The 23,095-nt window shown below is 32.1% G+C and overlaps 2 protein-coding genes across 2 annotated transcripts; both read right to left on the reverse strand.

Annotated features, from left to right (window-relative positions):
* Positions 1 to 1,711: 1,711 nt before the first annotated feature.
* On the reverse strand, positions 1,712 to 5,722 carry LOC141705999 (trans-anol O-methyltransferase 1-like). Its single transcript, XM_074508849.1, has 4 exons — positions 5,331 to 5,722; positions 4,946 to 5,256; positions 4,625 to 4,689; positions 1,712 to 2,008 (listed from the first exon to the last, which is right to left on the reverse strand). Exons 1-4 carry the CDS (start codon positions 5,720 to 5,722, stop codon positions 1,712 to 1,714), a joined length of 1,065 nt encoding a protein of 354 aa, XP_074364950.1.
* Positions 5,723 to 6,932: 1,210 nt separating this feature from the next.
* Positions 6,933 to 17,668, reverse strand: LOC141707590 (E3 ubiquitin-protein ligase PRT1-like). Its single transcript, XM_074510821.1, has 7 exons — positions 17,458 to 17,668; positions 9,839 to 9,867; positions 9,576 to 9,755; positions 9,136 to 9,459; positions 8,828 to 9,025; positions 8,153 to 8,274; positions 6,933 to 7,608 (listed from the first exon to the last, which is right to left on the reverse strand). The coding sequence occupies exons 1-7, from the start codon at positions 17,529 to 17,531 to the stop codon at positions 7,192 to 7,194; spliced, it is 1,344 nt and encodes a 447-aa protein (XP_074366922.1). The 5' UTR covers positions 17,532 to 17,668; the 3' UTR covers positions 6,933 to 7,191.
* Between the last annotated feature and the right edge of the window lie 5,427 nt (positions 17,669 to 23,095).

The following is a 23,095-nucleotide window of genomic DNA, read 5'->3' on the forward strand; positions in this document are numbered from 1 at the left end:
TAAGTTATAGTTTATAGTCTTATTAAACTCTTATTGCATTTGAACTTAAATGTTTTTGACATCATCAAATCTATTTACTTGTATATTTTTGCATAATTTACAAGTTGGGGGAGATTGTTAGATATATTTGAGATGTCATGTCTAATATGTTTCATGTTTAGTTTGCAGATCTTAACAAACAGGAAATATCAGGACTTACTGGAATCAGTACTTAATGGAAGTCAGAAGATAGATATCATAACTTAAGGTCATATCAGAACTTAAGTACGGGAGGACTTACAGTTAAGAAAGGAAGCTGATTTACAGGATAGAAGATCGAGACTAAAACAAAAGATGATATGCATGGAAAAAGTTAGAAGATAAGAAGACTTGTATAAGATATCTGATTGATATATTTTAGGAGACAGAATTATATTCCATATCAATTAGAAGTTATCTTGTAACTGTGTACTATATAAACACAGACATAGGTTTACACTATATGTGTTATCATTATCGAGAAGATCATACATTGTAACCTAGCAGCTCTTAGTGATATTTGTTCATCACTGAGAGAGAACAGTTCCATTGTAACAGAGTTTATTATATTGAATATATCTGTTTACTGTTACTTGTGTTCGAAATCGATTTGATTGTAATAACACTGTATTCAACCCCCTTCTACAGTGTTGTGTGACCTAATATAAGTCACTATGAATGTGTAGGTCGCTCCATACTTCATAATAAGGCTGAACCAAAGAAGGGATGAAACTACCCCCGATTCACGATTAGACCATTATAACTTTCACGAAAGCTTAAGAAGTTTTCCCGGAAGTTGGGGGGCAAATGATATAGATGAAAAGTACTATGTAAGGACGTAATTAATGCTGAATTAATTATGTTCTAAAGTTGACTTGTCAAAACTCGTGAATGCCACGACCCAAATTAGGTTGACGCGACCACAACCCAATATTAGTCTAGAAAGTCCGAGTAGACCATGATGACCACGACCCTAGATGGGTCGTGATGTACACAACCCAAAATCAGCTATATGAGAGGCCTGCCGAGCAAACCTGAGAATGTCCACAATGACATCAAAGTCATGTCCAACATGGAAACGGACTCCTACAAGGAATGATTTAAAATCTACCGTCTAGAGGAATCATACTTATCATTTAAGTAGGAGACTTGTCTACCAAGTCTCCCTGCCCTAGTCTAACTCTAGGCTGAACATCTATATAAAGGGCTCTACCCCTCAACTTAGAACTATATTTTTTACTTGATTCTCTACAACACAGAGATACGTAGGCATCTTGTTAGGATCGTGTAATCTCGATCACAAGCGCAACCATTAAAGTTTGAACCTCAACAACCCTATTATTAAATGCAAATGAAATTCTAGTTTTTATTCCAGAACAAATACGATGAATTTTGAAATGCTAATTACATTTTATGGCCGCATACCTCTCCCTTATTGCTTTTAGATAATAAGATGTTAAAAGTTCAACACTCACTCGATGCTTTTGTATTTATATTGTATGCAACTGCAAATTATTGTTCAGTTTATGATTGATCTAGAAATGATAAACTTGATGCAATCAGATATCAGGTCCCCCAGAATTTTATAGGCAATGAAGGACAAAAAAATCCACATATTCATAAGAGCGGCAAAATGAAGGCATATCACACCGAGTCATATATATCTCCATAATCAAGCACAAGAATTGCACGTTTACTTGTACAACTCAACCGCGCCATATAAATCTGCCCCGCATATATATTTAGCGCTCACAAATCCGGCTTCTTTTCCCAGCATTTGAAATTCTCTGGCAGTCCTCTCTCTACCCCCATGGGTTATGATCATCATGTGTATATCCAGCTGAGATCTGTTCTTGCCAACAACATTATTTTCCGGCAGCTCTGTAAGTATCATCTCCATAATTACCACCTTGCCATAATCTGGCAAAGCTTCATAGCATTTCCTTAATATCTTCACGCATTCATCATCGTTCCAGTCATGAAGTAGCCTCTTCATAATTTGAATAGGGTATGATTGTTTAAGATAAAATTCCTCAAGCTAGTAAAATACTTAAACTATATATATATATATATATATATATATATATATGAGGGCTACTCCAATATAAACCAATATTACAATAAAAACTAGAAACCAAATATTTTCTTAAAAAATTACTTCGAAATATAACATATGGTATGCAAATCAATCATTGAGAGATGGAGAAAAATACACTGAAGTCGGATTTTAAAAAAATTACGATTTGACAGGAAAAATTAAATTAAAAACGGAGGGGAAAAGCTGAAACTGTGTGTGGGAGGGTGTAAATTAGTTGAGTGTGGTGCTTTTAGGGGGATCATTAGATTACATTAATCTAATGGCTTAGATTAGTTCCTAATTTTTATTTTAAATTTGGTTTGTATTTGATCATGCTCATATATATATATATATAGGAAGATGATCAAATAAAAACTCAATTTAGCCTAGAAACTAGAAACTAATCACACCCACTCATTATTTTAAATTACATTAAATCTGGACCACACAAATATCATCTCAATTTCTATTTCTCTCTCGTCCCTATATTACATTACTATATTCAGATTCTTCCTCTTCACCAACTATATCTATTTTTTTTATCTTTTTTGGCCAGATTTGTTCATTATTTTCGACGAGGTTTGCTCCTATTTTACAAGATTTAACTTTCTCATAATCTGATAATTCTCACTATCATTTGAAACAAGCATAATATGATTCACACTACTATCTGTGCACTGATTCACACCATTACCACCACCGACGAGTATCATAAGTTATCACCTTATCATCACCAACATCATTATATATATATATCATATTTATCTATATATTTTTTATCACCCCTATTTTCACATCATCACTGTTTGTAATCACCCACAACTCCAGTTATTAGCCCCAAATTCAAACATCAACGATATTGTAAATTGGTGATTTATGTTATACAATCAGCGATTTTCGTAAAATCAATTAGTGATTTTCGTTATACAATTTAGTAATTTTATACATGAATTAATGATTGATAGTTAAATCTTGTATCTTTGAATTTAATTGGTTTACTAAGTGAAAATAAATGAAGATTGAAAAGGAAGAAAGATGAAGTCGTTGGAGTTGATGTAATTAATGGATGGAATCAGAAAGTTTCGTGATAGGTGATACCGACAAACAGACATAAATTGTGGATGATGGTGGAGACAGATCGACGATGACATGATGATTAATGGGCTGTAATGGAAGATGAGGAATTCATAAGCAACTATAGTGCTTATAATGCTGGGGATAATGTAAAGCTGGGTGTATGTATGCATATCGATTCTCCGGTGTGTTTTTATATGTATTTGTACTTGTATAATTGGCCGTTGGACTGGGCTGTTATAATTTTAGTAGATAAGGTTGGTTTCTAGTTCTAGCATAAAATTGGTTTGTATTTCTTTTATATATATACTAGCATAAATCCCGTGCGATGCACGGTTTCCATTAATATTTTAAATTTTTATTTATCCAGTTATATTATATTTTTAAAATATTTATATAAATATATAATGATTATAAATTTATAATAAAAATAATAGAATAACATGTGGTCGTAATTTAGTAGAATAAATAGACTATTTCTAGTAGTTTAATAATTTAGTAGTTTAGCAGATATATAACACTATTATTTATATCTTTTAATAATAGGATAAGTTGTATTCGTAGTTTAATAGGACAAGTATACTATATTTAGTAGTAGTTTAATAATTTAGTAGTTTATTAGATATATAACACTATTTATCTATTTTTGTAATAATCAAAATTAGGGAATTATCGTTGAACCAAACCGTTGAACCAAATTATCTCTATTCCGGTTATTATAGTATAGTATAGATTTTCAATAGTTGAAAAATAAATCGAAAAATATAATAAATTATAACAATATATGTTTTATAATAATTTGAGACTTGACTGAAAAGAAATAATATAATATAATATATTGTTTAAATAAAGAATATAAAAGTTTAAATATAATAAGTTATTGACGGGGTTCGAACCCTGAATCCATGATAGTAGTCTAAATATTAATATAATAATATTTTATTATTGTATCCAATGGTTCTCATTTTTCTGACTTTAGATCTGACGGTTGTTATTTGTCGTATCAAACAACTGTACCGAGCAACTACCAAACAACTGTACCGAGTAACTACCAAATAGAGGGTGTTCTGCTTATAATAGTATAGTATAGATAGATAGGCATTTGTTCAAATGAAAATAAAACTTAAAATGAAAACTAGAAACTAATCTACACCCTTAGATTAATCTAATCAAATAACAGACAACCCACCCACTGAATTAAACTGCAACCTCCCACACATAATTTCAGTTTTTCCCCTCCGTTCTTAATTTAATTTTTCCCGTCAAACGATAAGTGTTTTTTAATATTCGACCTTACTGTATTTTTCTCCATCTCCCAACAATCGATTTGCATAACAGATGTGTTATATTTTAATGTAATTTAGAAATGTTTTTATTTTAATTTCTAATTTTCATTATAAGGATATTTTTAGTGGAATATCACTCTTATATATATAAATATAGATTTGCACTTACTTGAAGCAATATAACTTCTCCTCCAGGAATTGATTCAAACATATTTCCACGGATATGATCAACACCTGGTAGATAATGTACAAATAAGAAAGATGAACTGCGGTGACAATATTGAAAAATTAAATTTAAATTTCACATTAACATCTAAAGATTTAGAAATTGACAAATATAGCTCGGAATTAGTATAATAGTCGTTTGAACTACCATATATATATCTGGTTCCAAATGAAATCAAGGATATAGCAAACAGAGGCTCTGGATTCAGCTCAAGTACTAAATCTTGCTGATATTAGAACTGAAATTGAGTAGGTCATTAAATACCTGGCAGTGAAGGTGCAGTCTTAACCACGTACGGTAGGTCAAAGTTGATTCCCTTGACATGAGGGTTCAAAGAAACGATATAACTTAAAGTTGTACCGTGTGCACCTCCTACGTCCACCACCTCTTTTACTCCCTCAAATCCTTTGTATTTTTCAAGTAGAGTCATAAAAGTCACACTAGACTTGTCCATTGCTTGGCTCAAAAGTTCAGCGAGGTATGTATCTCTTTTTAAACATTCAAATATATTGTCTCCGTCATGAGCCTTGTTAAATGGGATCCCTTCCTCTATAACTGCATCTTTCAGTTTATACCTGCAACGATGAATCAGTAACTCGCTACATTGCTGAACCTAGAAAAAGAAAAGGAGGAGAGAAGCTAAACATACCAACAATTATGAATCTCCTTATTATGAACGAACTGGTGATAAGGAACTAGACAAGGTCTATCTTTAGCTTGGACAAAATATTGAGAAATAGATGTTAAGCCATATGATCTAGGCAGAAGAGCATTGCCACTATATTCTACAAGCTTGCATTTGACGATGTTGTGGCTTGCAAGAAGGCGAAGCATACGATCAAGCATGTCGGAGGCTTCAAGGTTTTGTGTAGGAAGATTCAAAGCAATTTCATGGGGAAGGAGGTAGCTATTAAGGCCAGATTTCTGCATAATAATGTCAAAGACATTAAGCTCGAGAAGAGCACTTAGTACCCCATGGAGGGTTGAAGAATTCACTATCTGCATTGCAGTTAAGAACGCTGCTTGATCATGTGATGCCATATTTGGTCTCCTTCTCATAAGAAAATGGTCGTTTTATATATAGACCAATATATGAGACTGTGGGCTGCTAGTGAGGAAGTAGTAGGTAACAGAGCAGAAGATTTAGTGTGGTATAGAAAAACCCAAAAGGAGTTATGCATGCAAAATGCAGGCATAGTAGACTTTTTTGGAATAAGATTAATAATCTTGTATATTCACTTTTCAACAACCACAACAAAACAAGAATGCGCATGCAATTATACAAACAATAACAATGGTTGTACTTGTAGGTAAAAGGAGGCCCTTTGCTCTCTTTTTTTTCCGACAAGTAATTCATAAATTGAAAATGGGTTTGTCGTGTTCATGGGCACATGTTAATAAATTATGATAAATGAGTCGTAAAAATTGTATTGATGGAGATTTTTGTGTATGCGGGGGTTCATCATTATTAATGAGCTTTCTACCAATATTTTTTGAACACCTCATCAAAGACTAACTCTTAGCATATGCTCATGGACACATACTAGAAAATTCCATTGAAAATTATGCATAAATTAATTTATTATATGATCAAACATTCCGAGACTCGGAGGTTTTGTGTAGGAAGATTCAATGCAATTGCATCGGGAATTTTTGATATACTTGTGACAAAAATTGGGAACAATTCCAACTTGGTGTATATTGTACCAACATTTTAGCAGCTTTTAAATTTTAAGGAAGTAATTTCAAATTTTGTAGAAGAAGAAATCAAGAGAACTTACTCCGTACAAATCATGCAAGTGCAGTATCCCATAAGAAGGTTCTGCAAATTGTAATTTGAAATCAATACTCAGTTCCCGAACGGGAGGAGAGAGTTTTTGTGTCATTGTAAATTGTAATGAATAGCAGGTAGGTAGAATGGGAACTGGGTGTACTGTCCGGGTAAAGGGGCAAAAAAGTAATTAACCCATACCGCAGATATTGCCTATGATAAATCTAACGGCTAGAAACTCGTTTTTTGTGTAATTCATCCCACGAAAACCGTTATCGGACCGAGTTCTAAAAGAAAAACCTCCAAGTCTCTTGAATTATACTCATACAAATGTGTAGCAGTCCCCACTCTCTCGTTATCATTACCACGCCATGCTAATACGATGTTTGTGCTAGTTACCGCCCAGAAAATTATCATCACAATAACCCCATACTAAATTTAACTAACCAAAAAATATCTTTACAATACCGCAAACCAAAATTAATGATAGAAACACTGAAAAGTTTTTGCATAGCTATTTTGTTCCTTTTAAATATTTATAGATGTAAAATTGTTGATTTCTAACATTGTACAAATTATCCAGACACACAAATGACAAACTTTTATGGAAAAGGTGATTCTAGAATAGAATATGTAACATATATGCGTTGCTCGACTCCTGTCCATTTATGAGAAAGCTCAACAGTTGCGCTCAATTGCAATGCTAAAAGGTTCAGAAGCAAAGGTCCGGAGTGGAGTGTCATGTGTTGGATTTCACATGGTGGGACTGCTCGTTGCTCTGCTCCTCTGAGTTACTGTTTGAGGTACTTTGCTCCTCTGAGTTACTGTTTGAGGTAATAAGGGATACTGACTCATTTTCGTCATCCACGTCAACATCATTACGGGCGGGATGAATCACATTTTCAGGATTTTCTAAATCAATTTCAGGAAGATTAGGAGCAGCCACACCATCTTCAACCTGTCCCCGTATCAGCCTCAAGATCATGCTACGTATGGAATTTGATCCCACAATTTCAAAACTGTGCTCTGGAGTATGCTGCTGATTAAACCTGCCAGGTAGCTTGGATCTAGTATTGTAACAATCACCACAAAGGTCAAAGCCTATAGCCTCCACACAATCTTTGCATCTATATCTATTTCCAATTATTGGATACATCTGCAATAATGAATTGAAGCATCACAAAATATGATTTATAAACAGTTACAAAAGTCAAACCTCTTATGCGATAAATGATGACACCTGTTTTCTAGTTAAGACCGACCAACTACCTTGTATATGATCAATTGGCATGTTGATCAAAAGGAGGAAAAAAACAAATTACCACTACATGACAAACTATTCTTAACATTTTTTATGACGTGGAATGCTTGTTCTCGAATATCTATACGGTAAGTTAGGCATTTGCTTCCAAGTGTATAAACAAGCTGAAACAAGTAAATTAAGACTTAATTAATCATTCCCCCTGTTCTTCCTTATCATTATATATTTACCTTCCAAGTTACATTAGTATACCAACAATAAATTACGTAATATGCGCCAAAATACCAGCAGAAATGCGAGCTGTCAACGTGGGTGACGGCCAATACTCTAAAGTAGAACAATAAACATATAAATTAAATAACTGATAACACCCTGTACTCTAAAATCTTAACTAGGCTCATCTTGCAAGAAAAGTAAACCTTAAAGGATAAGATCTTACCCCGCAAAAATCACAACCAACACCAAAATGTACATGTACATTGTGGTCACCCCATGGCGGAGAGAAATTTTCATCTGGTGTAAACGATAAATGATCAGGCTTCTTATCAGCTTCTACGGAGCCTGAAGCCACATACAACATTATTCAATTGAATGTACAATGCATTAAAGATAAGTCAATGACAATCATTCCACACTACACTTGTATTTTTTGTAATACTGCTTCTTAGGATAAAGTATTCACTTCTTTACATGTTTCAACACAGTTTAGTAGTACAAGAAATAATAATACAGGTGTTGTAAGTGATAGAACAAAGGATGCACCAAAGAACTTTATAGCTAAGAGTATCGAAATAAAATTACTGGACTGACTTCTGTCTCAATAAGTTGAGACAGGGTCAAGAACTAAGAAAATACAGAAGCAAAAGAGATTAAACAACTATTACGAGGCTAGTTATATTCATGCAAGGAGGTTGTGTGGGGTACAAACACCAAGCAAGCACCAAGGCTGTGTTAGTTTCAAAGGACTACAGTCCAAGGATTATAATCCAAAGATTACATTTCCATCACTTCTGACCCTCGAATTATAGTCCTTTAAATTGTCCAAACCCATGTTTGTTCAATACTAAACAATTAAACTGCAAGCAAGAACTGGAGAAAAAAATTTGGAACTTACGCATTGTTGGAATCTCTTGCTCAGACTTGACTTGCTTTATTGTGTTTCTTCGAAGTTCATACTCTGTAGGAAACTGGATCTCCAAAAAATGGTGAAGCTCCAGACAGACTTTGGGAATCCCATTTGGATGTAAACTTTGACATACTTGGCACCTAAGTTTTTCATCTGCTGGGATGCTTATGCAAGTCTCACAGTAGACTGAATCATAGTTCCCCAAATATTTGACAAGATACATTACAAATAAAAATTAGCAAGAATAGATAATAAAGAAATTGAAACTTTATGAGGATGCAAATGTAGAACCATACCGTGTCCGCAATTAAGAACAACTGGTCGATACAGCAGTTTACTGCATGCTACACATAGTATATCAATGATTGACACCCGCATATCTTTCTTGGATGTTAACCTTTCTTCAACAGCATGACTATTAGTTACTTCAAGACCTTGGTGTTCCATGTTTGTGGTAGCTTGCCCATCTTCAAGTGAACTTAGGGTAGATGATTGTTCTATAGTATTTGCAGGGGACAATCTGCCCGAATCACCCGGATGATTCGGTTTGTCACTATCACTGGATGCATGTAGGGGATCTTTAATCTCTGGCGAGTAGCAGTCCATTGACCTCTCATACTCTAAAGCAGGTTAAACAGCAATTGGCATCAAAAACTAAATTTATAAAAAACAAGGCAATGGCCATTTAAATTAAAAAAACTAGATAGATACCAGTAACGCAGTAACTAGTAATTACCTAGTGTTTGAGTTTCCCTTCTCTTGTACGTGATAGGATACATCTTGAAGAGCAAAAAATGAAGCATTTGGCATATAGTGGGAAAATGATGATATGGATGCCTACAAATCGGACAATGAGACTCTCTTAGACCATTCATGCAATTATGGACACACCAGAAACAGGAAACATGCCCACAAGCTGCAAAAGAATAATCTGTTACATTTAGTCATTGTGCTGATAATAAATGCGTATCAGTTGTCAAGGATAAAATAATATCTTACCCAGAACAATAGGCTTGTACAGGAGCTCTCTGCAACAAAACAACACTTTAATTTAGACAATTGAAAGGAAAAAAATTCAATTAACATCATGAAGCAATTATTGAACAAGAATGCAACCATGGTATTAGTTTTAAAGGAGAACGCAAATTGACCCTAAGCAAGAGCATAGAAACAAATATACATAATTCTTAGTTAAAAAGTACGCAAATTGACCCTAAGCAAGAGCATAGAAACAAATATACATAATTCTTAGTTAAAAAGTTTTATGATTCAAATGATAAAATTTCAATTGCTAATATTTCATTTGACTTTAAATTTCCTTTGAAGTATAATCAGGGGTCCGAGGTATTCAGAAGCAAAATGGCCACCCTTAAATATGAAAATTGACAATTTTTAATTTTTTTGATAAATCTAGCCCAGCCCAAATTAAGGGATTGTCCCACTCTAAAGGACACATTTCACATCTATAAACTTAAAACATAACATATGAGAGGAGATTTGGGGTTTAGAGGGGGGGGAGAGATGCTGATTTTTTCTTACTTAGCCAACAAATTCGAAGGTAAATCTAAAACCTCTTTACAATTTCTTGTAATAAACATATTTGAATGACATTTACAAATACCCATTTATTAATCTACATTAAATTTGGGATTTCATAGTTTTATTTGTTATGTTTCATTTTAGGACAATTAACGATTTTAAAAAGGATAAAAAAATTAATTAAAGGGAAGTTCACAGATGATAGGGGACAAAGCGAGCATGATCAGTCTAATTCCAGTTCTCAACTTCTCCTCGAAGTGTTAAAATTAATATAGACAATCTACCGATAGATCCTGTAAAAATAAAATGTATTTATACTTTTGATTCTAATAATAGAGAGAAAGTAAGGGCATGTTTCTTTCAACTGTTTTCCAAAAAAAATTCTAAGAAAACTGGGAAAATTAAAAACATGTTCAAAAGCTAAATTTTCAAAATAAAAAACTGGAAAAATGGAAAACACGGTGAAAAGTGTGGAAAACAACATTTTGATGTTTTCTAAATCTAGAAAAGTGATAAACACGACTTCTGGTTAAACACCTAACCCACTTAAATACTTACCACACAAACATTTTTATTTTTTTACCTTTTTAAATTTATATGATCAATTGACAATTTTGTAAGTTTACTTTAAAAGTTAACAAAAAAAATAGTAAACAACCAATATACTACTAATTTAACTTATGAACCTTATAATTTTTTTATAATCTAATATGATATTTTTAAATTAAGTATAATACATATTTGTAATAAAAAATTCAAAATAGTTTAATTTCTAACAAATATTTTGTAATTTGATTAATATTAAAATTTACATTATAAGAGGAAGCTTAATAATATTATAACTAAGAACTTATATGTTTGAAAAATAAAGAAGAAACTCTTGATTACAACTTAGTTATGAGTTATTTCGTATAAGATTCTTTAAAAATTTTGTATATAATTATTAATTGAAATATTTAATAAAAGCTACAAAATCTTTATATATTTAGAGTCATATAATTAGAAAGTTTCATTATTCAACCTATTTTAAAAGACTGTTTTTATACTTTATTTGTCATCTTTAATTATATTTTATCTAAAAAAATCTTTTAAACATGTTAAAGAAATACGTATATACAATTAAAATGTGAAACGTTAAAATTATTTTATTAGTTGCTCTTCTATATATTTACTCAAATTATCTTGTCATCTATATTATGTTTTTAAGAAGACAAAAAACCGACCATGTATTATTTTAGCATTTGGAACATATTCTCTCAATTTTCAACTGTTTTCTTAGAAATGAAAATTTCAGAAAATTTTAGAAAAACAGAAAAATGGAAAATTTTTCTACAAGTACAAGTAAACAGCCCCTAAGAAATTTTTCTCTCAAGAAAGGTCCTACCAACCGAAAATAGAACTTAAAGACAAATAGGAATGCAAGACACACACGTAATTTTTTCGGATTGGTTTGAAGAATATCATAGCTAGCTTGAATATAGTATTTCGGAAGATTCAACATATTTTTTGTATTTTTATCTTTTCAAGCCTATGCATAGAGCTTAAAATGGCGGGGATATTTTATTTCTAAAGATTTCACCAACTATAGGCAAGAAATTAAAGGGAAAACATGAAAGATCACAATAGTATTCAAATGAAATATATAGGAACCGGTCAAGATCTATTTATTAACTTGATCAAAAGCAACATAGAAACTTGAACTTCCAACCAAACCGAACAAGATTGAAGGAATAATCAAAATCATTTGATTGCAACAATTGATGCCATATTATTTTGCTCGAGTAAGGGTAACCATTTCGTGGGAATGATGAAACCAAAAAATCTTCAATTAAGGAACACTTTCTTTCACTTTCAAAAACTTCTTAATATAAAAATTTCCATTTTTGATGAGATACAAAAAAAATACTAAGGTTTTATTATTATTTGCAATCACAGTGATAAAAAAGTTCTACCGGAGAATGATCACGGAAATAACAAGTTCACATCTCAGAAAAATGAAATGAATACTATTAAAGCTATAGCCATTAAAACTGCATTAATTATCTATGATGATCTTGGAGGTGACTTGTATATTTAGTTGATGCTTTTACGATAAGTTGACAAAAGAGGATGTATCATTGAACTTTCCTTTAAAGTTGTACATGTAAGTGATACTACTTCACCGTCACTTAAAGTAAGTATGGAAGAACTTTCAAGTAAACAAGGTTTGAGCCTAACAAATGTACGAGGCCAAGTTAAAGATAGAGCTAGTAACATGCAAGAAGAATTTAATGGATTGAAGAGTTTAATTTTGAAAGATAATCCATGTGCTTTGTATATTCATTGTTTTTCTCATTAATTGCAATCGGCGGTTATTAATGTGATGGACAATGATAATCAGGCTTTAATATATTTTTACTCATGTATCTTCCACAGTAAGAGCATAGATACAACTTGTATTCTGAAGTCATTTGTTTGTCTTGTTAATGAAAAAAGAATAAGAGATTACCATAGTTTATAAGTTGTTTGTGAAAATGTTAAAGAGATATTTTTCTTTTCTATTTTTACTTACGTCACTTTGTTAATTTGTGATTAAATAAGTGTCTTACGTAGTATTTTAAACTCAGTGGAAAAATTATATACAAGTGAATTTATTGATTATTAATAAGAGACGCACCATTTATAAATTTCTTATCCGCCACTGTTGGCACGTCTAGCTGGACAATGAAATATGAGTATCACTGAAGGAATTAATATCGTAAAAGTAGCAAGAAAGAGAGGACTGACCATCATTGCTACGAAATGTGTCAATCGAAATTAGAGTGGAGGAGAAATGGTGAGATAGGTTTGGGTAAATTGGTGGTTTGAAAGAATACATCTCCATAACTTATAAACTAATTTACATTGAACAGCTGATACTATAGGAACTAATACAAGTACCTTATACATGATCTCTTCATGTAGATATGAAAAATGCTAAGTCGCCATTTAGATAGTGCTTTCTTTATCTAACCGAAAATAGGTGGCAAATGGAAAGAGTATTTAGATGCAAGGAAAGAAAGAAAATAAAGTTGAATTCAATTTGCATTCCTAACTTTCAAATAATATAAAAGAGTTTTAAAAAAACATATTTTTTTAAAATTATTTTTGTATCCTGTAAATGGATAATACTACAATCCCCAGTTTGCATCCCCTATTTTAGTGATAAAAGATTATCACTAAAAAAACATTATTCAGAATTTATTTAGCTTATTTGGGAACTGAAGAAAGATATGTGGACTGGTGATCCATGCTTCAGGATTTATAAGGTGTATAAGGCAGGGGTAATCAAGCATCCTCCTCCTTCAGGCACAGTGACATTTCACTTTGAAGATCTTTTAATTCTCTATTGTATTCTATCCTTCTATGTGTATTGTTAGCGTGTTGATTTTAAACAAGGATAATAAGTGATGTTGTAGTTTCCTGTTTTTTTTTGTTTTAGTGATTAATGTGTCTTAATTTTAATGCCCGGAGCCTTATACTTTTTGTTTCAAGTTTGTGTATATGAATTTTAGTCTACTGTTTGTGTTTTGTGTGCGTGAATTTTGTCCCTGACTTACAATACTATCTCCACCACTGGGTATAAATATACATACTCACGAGCAAAAACATACCAAGAAAAGGTTTGTCCTTTACGAACGTAACCATAGTTGTTAAGACGTCGCCTAGGCTACTAGGCGGTAAAAAAGGGGTAGGCATCCGACCCGTCTTCATTTTCAGTGGGTAGGCGACGCATAGGGGAGCCTATGCGGCTAAACGACGTCTAAATCCGTCCAAATCCGTCCAAATCCGCCTAAGTCCGTCTTATTTTACATGGGTTAGCTCAGTCTATGTTTGACCAAGTCCAACCCAGTATCCTTTTATATGAGCCAGCCCATATTCAAGTTATAAACACGACTAACTACCTACAGCCGTCACACTTACTTAATCCTAATTAACCAGCAAGACACAAACAAGCATCTCCTGACAGCGATCATCTATTAAGTAATATTCTTAGTTTTCTTCGTATCTGTTAGATACATACATACATTCACATATATAAATATACGCGTATGCATATGGATTATATGTATGCCCAAACTACAAACATATAAAATATATCATTGGTACAACATTTATGTATGTACTTTGATAGGTAATTATAGTATTTACTCTTTGGTAATGTATGTAATGGTTAAATCTATATTATTATAGCATATTAATTTATGCATATATTAAATATACCCAATTTATATAGTGAAACGAATAATCTGCCTAACTGACCATATAGGCGGGTGATGTAAAGGAAGGGTTTACAGGGGAAAAAGGCCTATCTCCGCAGACAATCAGCAAGAACACAAAAATCCGCAGATTTAATTCATAATATTCAACTCTATCAATGAAAAGAGATTACATGTGTTTATATAGTACTCAAAGACTTCGACCAAGTAAAATCAACGATAAAAGGAAATAAATCCTTTTAATAATAATAACTCATACCTATTAATTATCTACTACCATATATATTTATTTTCTAGAATATTCCAAATTAGATAATAAAAGTACTAACCAAAAACGTACTTATATCTAAATAACATAATAAGGTATTTAACAACTAATTTAATTATTTTATGCTCCGCATCATTCTTCTCTCCTTTAAAAAAAACTCGACCGCGAGTTCTATAATAAAAAAGAATCCAGAAACCTAACCTAGGACTCCATATGATATGGTAATGAATTTGTGGAACCAATTGAGATATATAATCAAGGTTGACTTCATAAAACCATTTTGGAATTATAAAATCGGGCTAAACAATATTCACTTTAGCTTGAATTTCTTGTCCACAAATAAACTCGTCATGCTCCTTTGGCTGCTCAATTTCAACATACTCGTCATCCTCCCTTCGTGGCACATCATGCTCCATTTGTGGCTCGGATTCGAGATTCTTTACGATTTCCACACTCTTTCGTGCTTTTTGTTAATGCCTTAATAGAATCACAAATTTGTTGCATCTTTTCCAATCTAGCACTCATGTCCTTCAATAACTTCGACTTATGTTGCATTAATATTCTTTCACGCTCAGATTTTAGACGTGCGATTAAATCATCATAATATAGCCACCTCCCGTATGCTCTTGCATGAAAGATCAGAGCTGTATGGATCCAATAAAGAAAGTAAAATAGATAATGCTAAACGATTTGTCTCGGAAAAGGATATCTCACAATCAATTGTTTCGGGGGTTTCATTGTTCTTTCTTCAAGAAAATCAGGGAGTATGGGGCTGTTTCAAGATAAATAAAGGTTTTGGAAGCCCTTAAACTTTTGGACAAAGACTACGGGGGCCACTGGCGGCTGCTGGTGGCTGCAGGAGGCTGTTTGTTGGCTGCTGTTTGTTGGCTGCTGGGAGTTATAGGTGTTTGATAAAAGGCTTAGGTGAAGGAACAGTGGCTCTGGCTCTTGATACCACTTAAGGTAGGACCACGGTAAGGGAAGGGTTTACAAGGGGGATAAAGGCCTATCTCCGCAAAGAATCAGCAAAAATACACAAATCCGCAGATTTAATTCATAATATTCAACTTTATTCCATAAAAAGAGACTGGGTTTTATATCAAATTGCCCACCGAACTCGTTAAAATATATCAAGTAACTACTCAATCTCCACAGCGACTCATTTAAACCACTAAAATACTACTATATATCACTCCGTTAGATTTTTTAATTTTTTCAACAGAAGTGATCTGTTTGTCATGTACTTTTTTGATTATTTATGGTTTATCAGCAAACTTGAATTCCTCTCTCTCATCTGTATATCTGTTTAATTGGTCATAAAATAATCGTTATCTTCACGAGTAAAATAAAAGATGGGTGGTCTGCAATTGCAGTATTAATTTGAGTAAAATTCAACAGAGAGATGAAAAGTATATGTCCTTTCAATTAGGACTCTCGTTATTTATCTCAATTGTATGTGTTTGGCAGTTTAACAAAAGTTTAACAAAAATATACGACTACAAATTTTTAAAGTTAACATTTTCCGTTAAAAAAATTTTAAAAACTAACGGAGTGATATATACTAGTATTTTAGTGGTTTAAATGAGTCGCCGTGGAGATTGAGTAGCTACTTGATACATTTTAACGAGTTCGGTGGGCAATTTGATATAAAACCCAAAAGAGATTACATGTGTTTATGTAGTACTCAAAAGACTTGGTGAAGTAACTTGGAGACCAAGTAATATCAACGATAAAAGAAAACAAATCATTTTAATAATAATAACTTATAACTTATACCTATTAATTATCTACTACCATATATATTTATTTTCTAGAATATTCCTAACTAGATAATAAAAGTACTAACTGAAAACGTACTTATATCTAAATAACATAATAAAGTATGTAACAAATAATTGAATTATTTAATGCTCCGCATCAGCGAGTGCCTAACCGGTATAGGGTCGTCTTACCTTGTTTTAATGTCTTTACAATTATGAAAGGACCCAAACACACTTTGCAGTTGAACAGCTATCCCAACATCGCTTAAGATTAAAATGTCTCCAGAACCAAAGAAATACTTCTAGCTTCATTTATCAAACAACCCGTCATCAAAATGATTTTAGAATTTCTATTTTTTCACAATATTTTGTGTCCTAAATCTGTTTTCCCACACTTGTTCATTCACACAAAGAAGCATGAAAATATGCATTTTATCATTACGTAACCTATTAACCTAATAAATTTCTCCGTACTGTCCCAACATTCGCCAACCTAATAAATATAACCATTTTCACTACTGGATATACGACTTTGAACATCCAGTTTTTTAATTACTACAATAAAAAAACCTACAATTAGGTATAAATAAATAAATTGCAACTTAGAGTTAAACTTGACAAAAACAAACCATTCAAAACCCTAATCCTTGCATAATCCTCTAATTAAACACAAGCCACAATACAAAACACACACAAACAGAGCAAATAATCAAATCAAAACATATTTAATCGCATAATAATTTCAATCAAATTAAAAAAATGAACAATATGAATAGATACAGAGAGATAAAGCATATAAGTGAGAAGAATTACAGGCAAACGCAACAAACAAAAGAATCACAGATTTGCTCATCTGCTTGATCCTCCATCGCGTCGGCAGCTTCCATGAGAATTATGTTTTGAAATCTTTTCCTTTGTGTGTTTCGATATCGAATTTACTCGTAAATAATGATTGGGTTCAACGAATTTGATGCTCTGGAGCGATTGTGGGCTGCTCCAAAATATTTCGGCCCTTACTCTCATGGCCCTATATGATGGCAATCGGGTGGATCGGATCGGCTATTGCATAATCTATATTCAAACCTGAAAATTTTATTTATATCTGAACCCGACCCGAACCCGAACCCGAAAAATACCCGAAAATGAATACCCGAACCCCATCCATCGGATTTCGGATCGGATTCGGGTATACACGAAACCCAAAATTTTTTGAATTGGATATTCATACCCGAACCTGAACTCGAACCCGAATCCGAAATCTGGAAATTTGTATAATTATTGATATTTCAAGTGCTTGGGATCAAACACGCGACTTGTAGAGAAAGAGTTTTAACGTGTCATCTTCAACCACTACACCACATGTTATTATATGTATAGCTAATATTTAAAAAATCAACTCAATTAATACCCAGTTTTTTAGATTTATTACTAAAAGATGTTTTGTTAACCTTATAAACCTTATCACCCGTTTAAATGATTGAATAATTATATTTAATTAAACTTTATAATTAGTTAATTTTTAACATAAATATAAAAATATATGTTCTAAAAATTATATAATAATATGTATAATATATATTATTAATATATATATTATAATATTATAATGTGTAATATATAAAATTCTAATATTATATATATAATTAATATATATATATATAATAATTCGGGTTTTTTTCGGATTTCGAGTTCGGATAGAGTTTCGGATTTCGGATCGGTTTTCGGATCGGTATACCTAATATCCAAATCCAAATTCAAAAATTTTCGGGTTTAAAAATTAAATCCATATCGAAATCCATATCCAAAAAATCGGGTTCGATAAATCCAAATTTTCGGATTTCGGATCGGATTATTTTGCCATCCCTACCTATATCTACGAAATAATCTCTTTTTATAATGCAATACTCTACTCATTTATACATGACAAAATGCTTTAATATTTATAATTGTATTTATATTTTAATAACTTTTATATTAAATATATTTATATTATTTGAAAATTGAATATTAAGAAACTTAAATTGGATATACATTTATGATTTCAAAGGACTAATGAATTTTTTTGATTTCGGATTGTAAATATATCCTTTCATTTTTTACTGAATTTTAATAAGTATATTTTATTACATTTGTAATAAGCTATTGTGATTTCATATTGTAAATTGGATTTTAACAAAGGTGAAGGACGTAAGTAACTATTTTTCCGGAGATCAAGACCAAAATACTCGTTGACGTCATGTATCATCCAAAATACTCACAAGAAGCACTATTTCAAATGACGTGCCCAGTATACACGTCATTGGCGGTGTAACGGGTCAAAACTCCAAGAAAAACATCATATCCAATCACAAAACGTCGGTGACAATAACATATAATATATATATATATGCTAATAGGTACGACCTGACATTTCAATATGTTAATAAAGCGTTTTAATTTTTAAATCGTAGAAAAATTTGGAAGTCCAAGTTAAGAAACAACATCTTAGTTGTACTCTTGTAGATAAAAATACCTATTTAACTTATATATACAAGTAACTCGACTGTCTTTATTATTTAATTCTTATAAGATGCCTACTTAAACACAGATCATCTGCCGGGAGTCTTTCTGTCACTTGATTCTATTTCACTTGTGCAGAATTATAAGACATCTTATATTTATAATTAGCCAACCTATTATGCATATCAATCTAGTAGTCAACATGACTTAAAGAATCCTACAGTGTCTACTCAACTAAAACATTGTTGTTTGCAGAAATGAGTTACAATACTTATTGTTACATAAGTTACACTCTCGATGGATGTCAAATTGTCATCCGTCGGGACTATAAAGTTCATCCGTCGAGACTATATTAAAACATTGGCGACAAAAACACTAAGTTAAATCTACTAAGCTGTTTTGTTCAATCATCAAGTTCACAACATATTCCTAACAATCTCCCCCAATTTATGTCTACTGGAATTGTAGCTATAAATTAAGAGAAATTTGATGATAACAAAACACCCTAAGTGTAAGATTGAATTATGGTAGATAAAACTAGTAAGTGCTACAGTTTATTTGAAAATTGAACAAAGTAAAGTGTACAAAGAGTTCTCACAGTCATTGTCAAGGTGATCCTCTAGTCCGAGCAGATGTTTTCTATTTCCTTGATTGTCTTGATTTCTTCCCAAGCTTCCAGTTGTTTTCTTCTATTTGATTTTGGAGTTGTCTGTGAAATTCAAATTCTTCAGCATTTGATAGATCCAACTTTTCTTGCATTTCCAATAGAGTCTCATTGCTTGAGATGCTCAATTGGTCCTCCAATCTGAAGAATCTTCTAACACCTTTGTCATCCATGAATTCCATCAGCCAGTAAGGCCTCAAGTGCACTGTATTTCCTGTGAAGGGCATAGATAGAGTTCTTGGAAGTGCATTTCAGGCTTTACTACTCCCGAGTAGTAGTGAGTATTTCCCGGTTCAGAACCGAGAATCGAACCGAACCGATCAAAAATTGCGGTTCCGATTCGGTTCTTAACTAATTCGGGTCCGGTTCGGTTCTTATTTTTCTAGAAATTTCGGTTCTCAGTTCGGTTCGGTTCTTAACATATTAGAACCGTAAGAACTGAACCGAACCGTATATAAATGAATAAATACATATATATATATATAAAATATATGTATATCTATATAAATATATGTATATCTATATTACGTATTATGTTTTCTTATTTATAATATTTTAATAAATTTTAAGAAAAATATGATTTTTATTGGATTACTCATCTCTTTAAATATATATGGAGTTTCGAATATTTTAATAAATATTCTTCTTAAATATTAGAAATAAATCGAATTTAAAATGATCCACCACTAATAAAAAATTTTTTTTACTAAGTTACCCTTAATAAATAATCAAACTAGTCAAAATTTAAAAAGTTAGAATATAAAATAATATATGCAAAAAAAATAAATATGAAATAAAATATAACTTAGGTTCTTTCAGTTCGGAATCGAACCGAAATTTACGGTTCGGTTCTGGTTCGGTTCTTACATATAAACGGTTCCGGTTCGGTTCTTAAAATATTGTTATTTCGGTTCTCGGTTCTTTCGGTTCCGGTTCGGTTCGGTCCGGTTCTGACCCGTTGCTCACCCCTACTCCTGAGTTCTTCTATCTTCTTTAGAACCAATTTTTGGCTGTCACATTGAATCCAAAAATTTTCTTGTAGGATGAGAAGATCTTTATCAAAACTAAACAACTTTCTTGAAGAATTCTGTGAAGGGGCCATGTGAACTCGTTCCCTCCCTTGTATTTGAACACCAGTCTTTCAGGGAGATTCATGTGAGCATCAATTCTGTTAGGTCCCAATATATTTGTAGAAGGGGGGTTGAATACAAACTTTATCGTTTAATCGAATAAAATGCGGAATAAGAATTGAAACAAAATTCAAGTTAAATAAAACTTTTATTAAACTTGAAATGAGTTACAACAACGGTATCTGTTACAAGGAATTAATCTCAAATTAATTATCACAAATTTAGAATAAATTCGACATGAACTTTTTCTATTTTTGCAATAATTAGAATCAAATGCTAAAAGCGATTTGAGATTAAGTTCTAGGGATTTTGATCCGCTAGATAGTTACACAAGAACAACAAAAGAATTTCTAGTGGATTGGATTTAACAATAACTGCTAGAAATAAATGCTCTGAGGATTTTACAATAATTTCTCTGCTTCTGTTTGTTTTGTGTTCTTCAAATGGTTGGCTGTGTATTCAAGTGTGTTTAATGAATGTCTTCTGCTTCTTTTATCATAACAGCCGAAATGGAAATGAACTGCAATGACAATCGGTAGGACTATTCTTTTGAACTAACAAGACTTTCGGTAGGACAATCAACTGTACTGGCATGACTTTCGGTATGACTATTGATTGTCATCCCGATTGTCATATTAGTACAATCAAATTGTCTTGCTGAAATTAATAACAGATTTTTAATCTAATAAAAATTCTAACAAGATAATTAAATAAATTATCATGACTTTCGGTATGACTATTGATTGTCATACCGATTGTCATACTAATACAATTAGTTTGTCTTGTTTGAATTTAAATAGATTTTAAACCAATTAGAATCCTGAAAATCCTTAATATTAATTCTGAATTAATTAATCAATTAATTCAATTAATCAATAAATTAATCTTTGCAGATATAATTTATTTTCTTAATTAAATTATATGACTTAATTAATTAATAGAGAATTAATACTAATCTTGAGCAGCATCCATTCTTCTGAATATCTTCTGAAAATCACTGAAATTATGAATCAATTCCACCACTTCAATGTTGACACTCGATGTACTGTCTGGTTCATGAGTGACTAACTTTCGTGACGTTTCTTTATGTCTTGACTTTGATACTCTGATTTTCTTCAGACTAAATCCTTGTAACTAATTGATACCCTGACGAGATCTCTGTCCCTTGATTAAATCCACAATCTTGATTTATATCACTGAGGCTTGATCAATTTCTTAAGCTTCTTCCAGTGAATTAAGTCTTCAAGTCTGTAGATGAATAATATTCCTTAACCCTTTGACAGATGTTACTTTGTGAGATCTCTCTGACGACAGATCCACTATTTACTTATTACATTCTTATTTGAGTTGAGTTAAATCCTCGAATAAACAAATAGGCTATGACATATGCCTTTCAATCTCCCCTTATTTTCTTGTTAGACAATAACAACAAATACCTAGAGGATAACTCAACTAACAAATAAGAAAAAGATATAAACAGTAATGCAAAGTAAATAGCAGAAAAGTTCTGGATTATATTTAACATGTTCCAGATTCCAAAAGAAATTTACAAGTGAATACAAGATAGATGTTCCTCTAGCCTGAACATATAACTACATTAGTCTATCTTGATTCATAAAGCTCTAATCATATTACATTGAGTTTTGAGCTAATTGACTTCAGTTGTCTTCTCTTCTGACTTCACCTTCTTCTAAATCTTGAAGCAACTCTTTGTCAAACACACGATCCTTTTCTGAAGTGAAGCTTGCTGGTCTGACTGGTTGAACTCCAACTGACTTCAGCTTATTCTTGATCTGATTGTACCTTTTAATATTCTTTTCACAATAAGCTTGAATCAAATCAGCAGCTTGAGTCTTCAACATGGATGAGTATCCAGCAGTTCTTAAATGATGTTCCATCCAGACCAGATGCTTAGCTGAGTAGTCTTTAAGAGATTATACATCTAGCTGACAGATTTGAAGACAATCAGACTTAAAGAATCTCACTTGATGAGGATTGTTGACCACTTGAGGACTAGCCCTGCTGGCAAACTCTTTAAGCCTTTCTCGAAGAACTTCATTCAATTCTGAGCTTCTTTTTACCTTGTTGAGAAGAACCCAAGTCTCTGACAAAGAACGATTCTCAAACAGATGAAGTGACACCTTGAAAGATCCTTCAC

Source organism: Apium graveolens, chromosome 2 (assembly GCF_009905375.1).
Source record: "Apium graveolens cultivar Ventura chromosome 2, ASM990537v1, whole genome shotgun sequence".
Taxonomy (NCBI): domain Eukaryota; kingdom Viridiplantae; phylum Streptophyta; class Magnoliopsida; order Apiales; family Apiaceae; genus Apium; species Apium graveolens.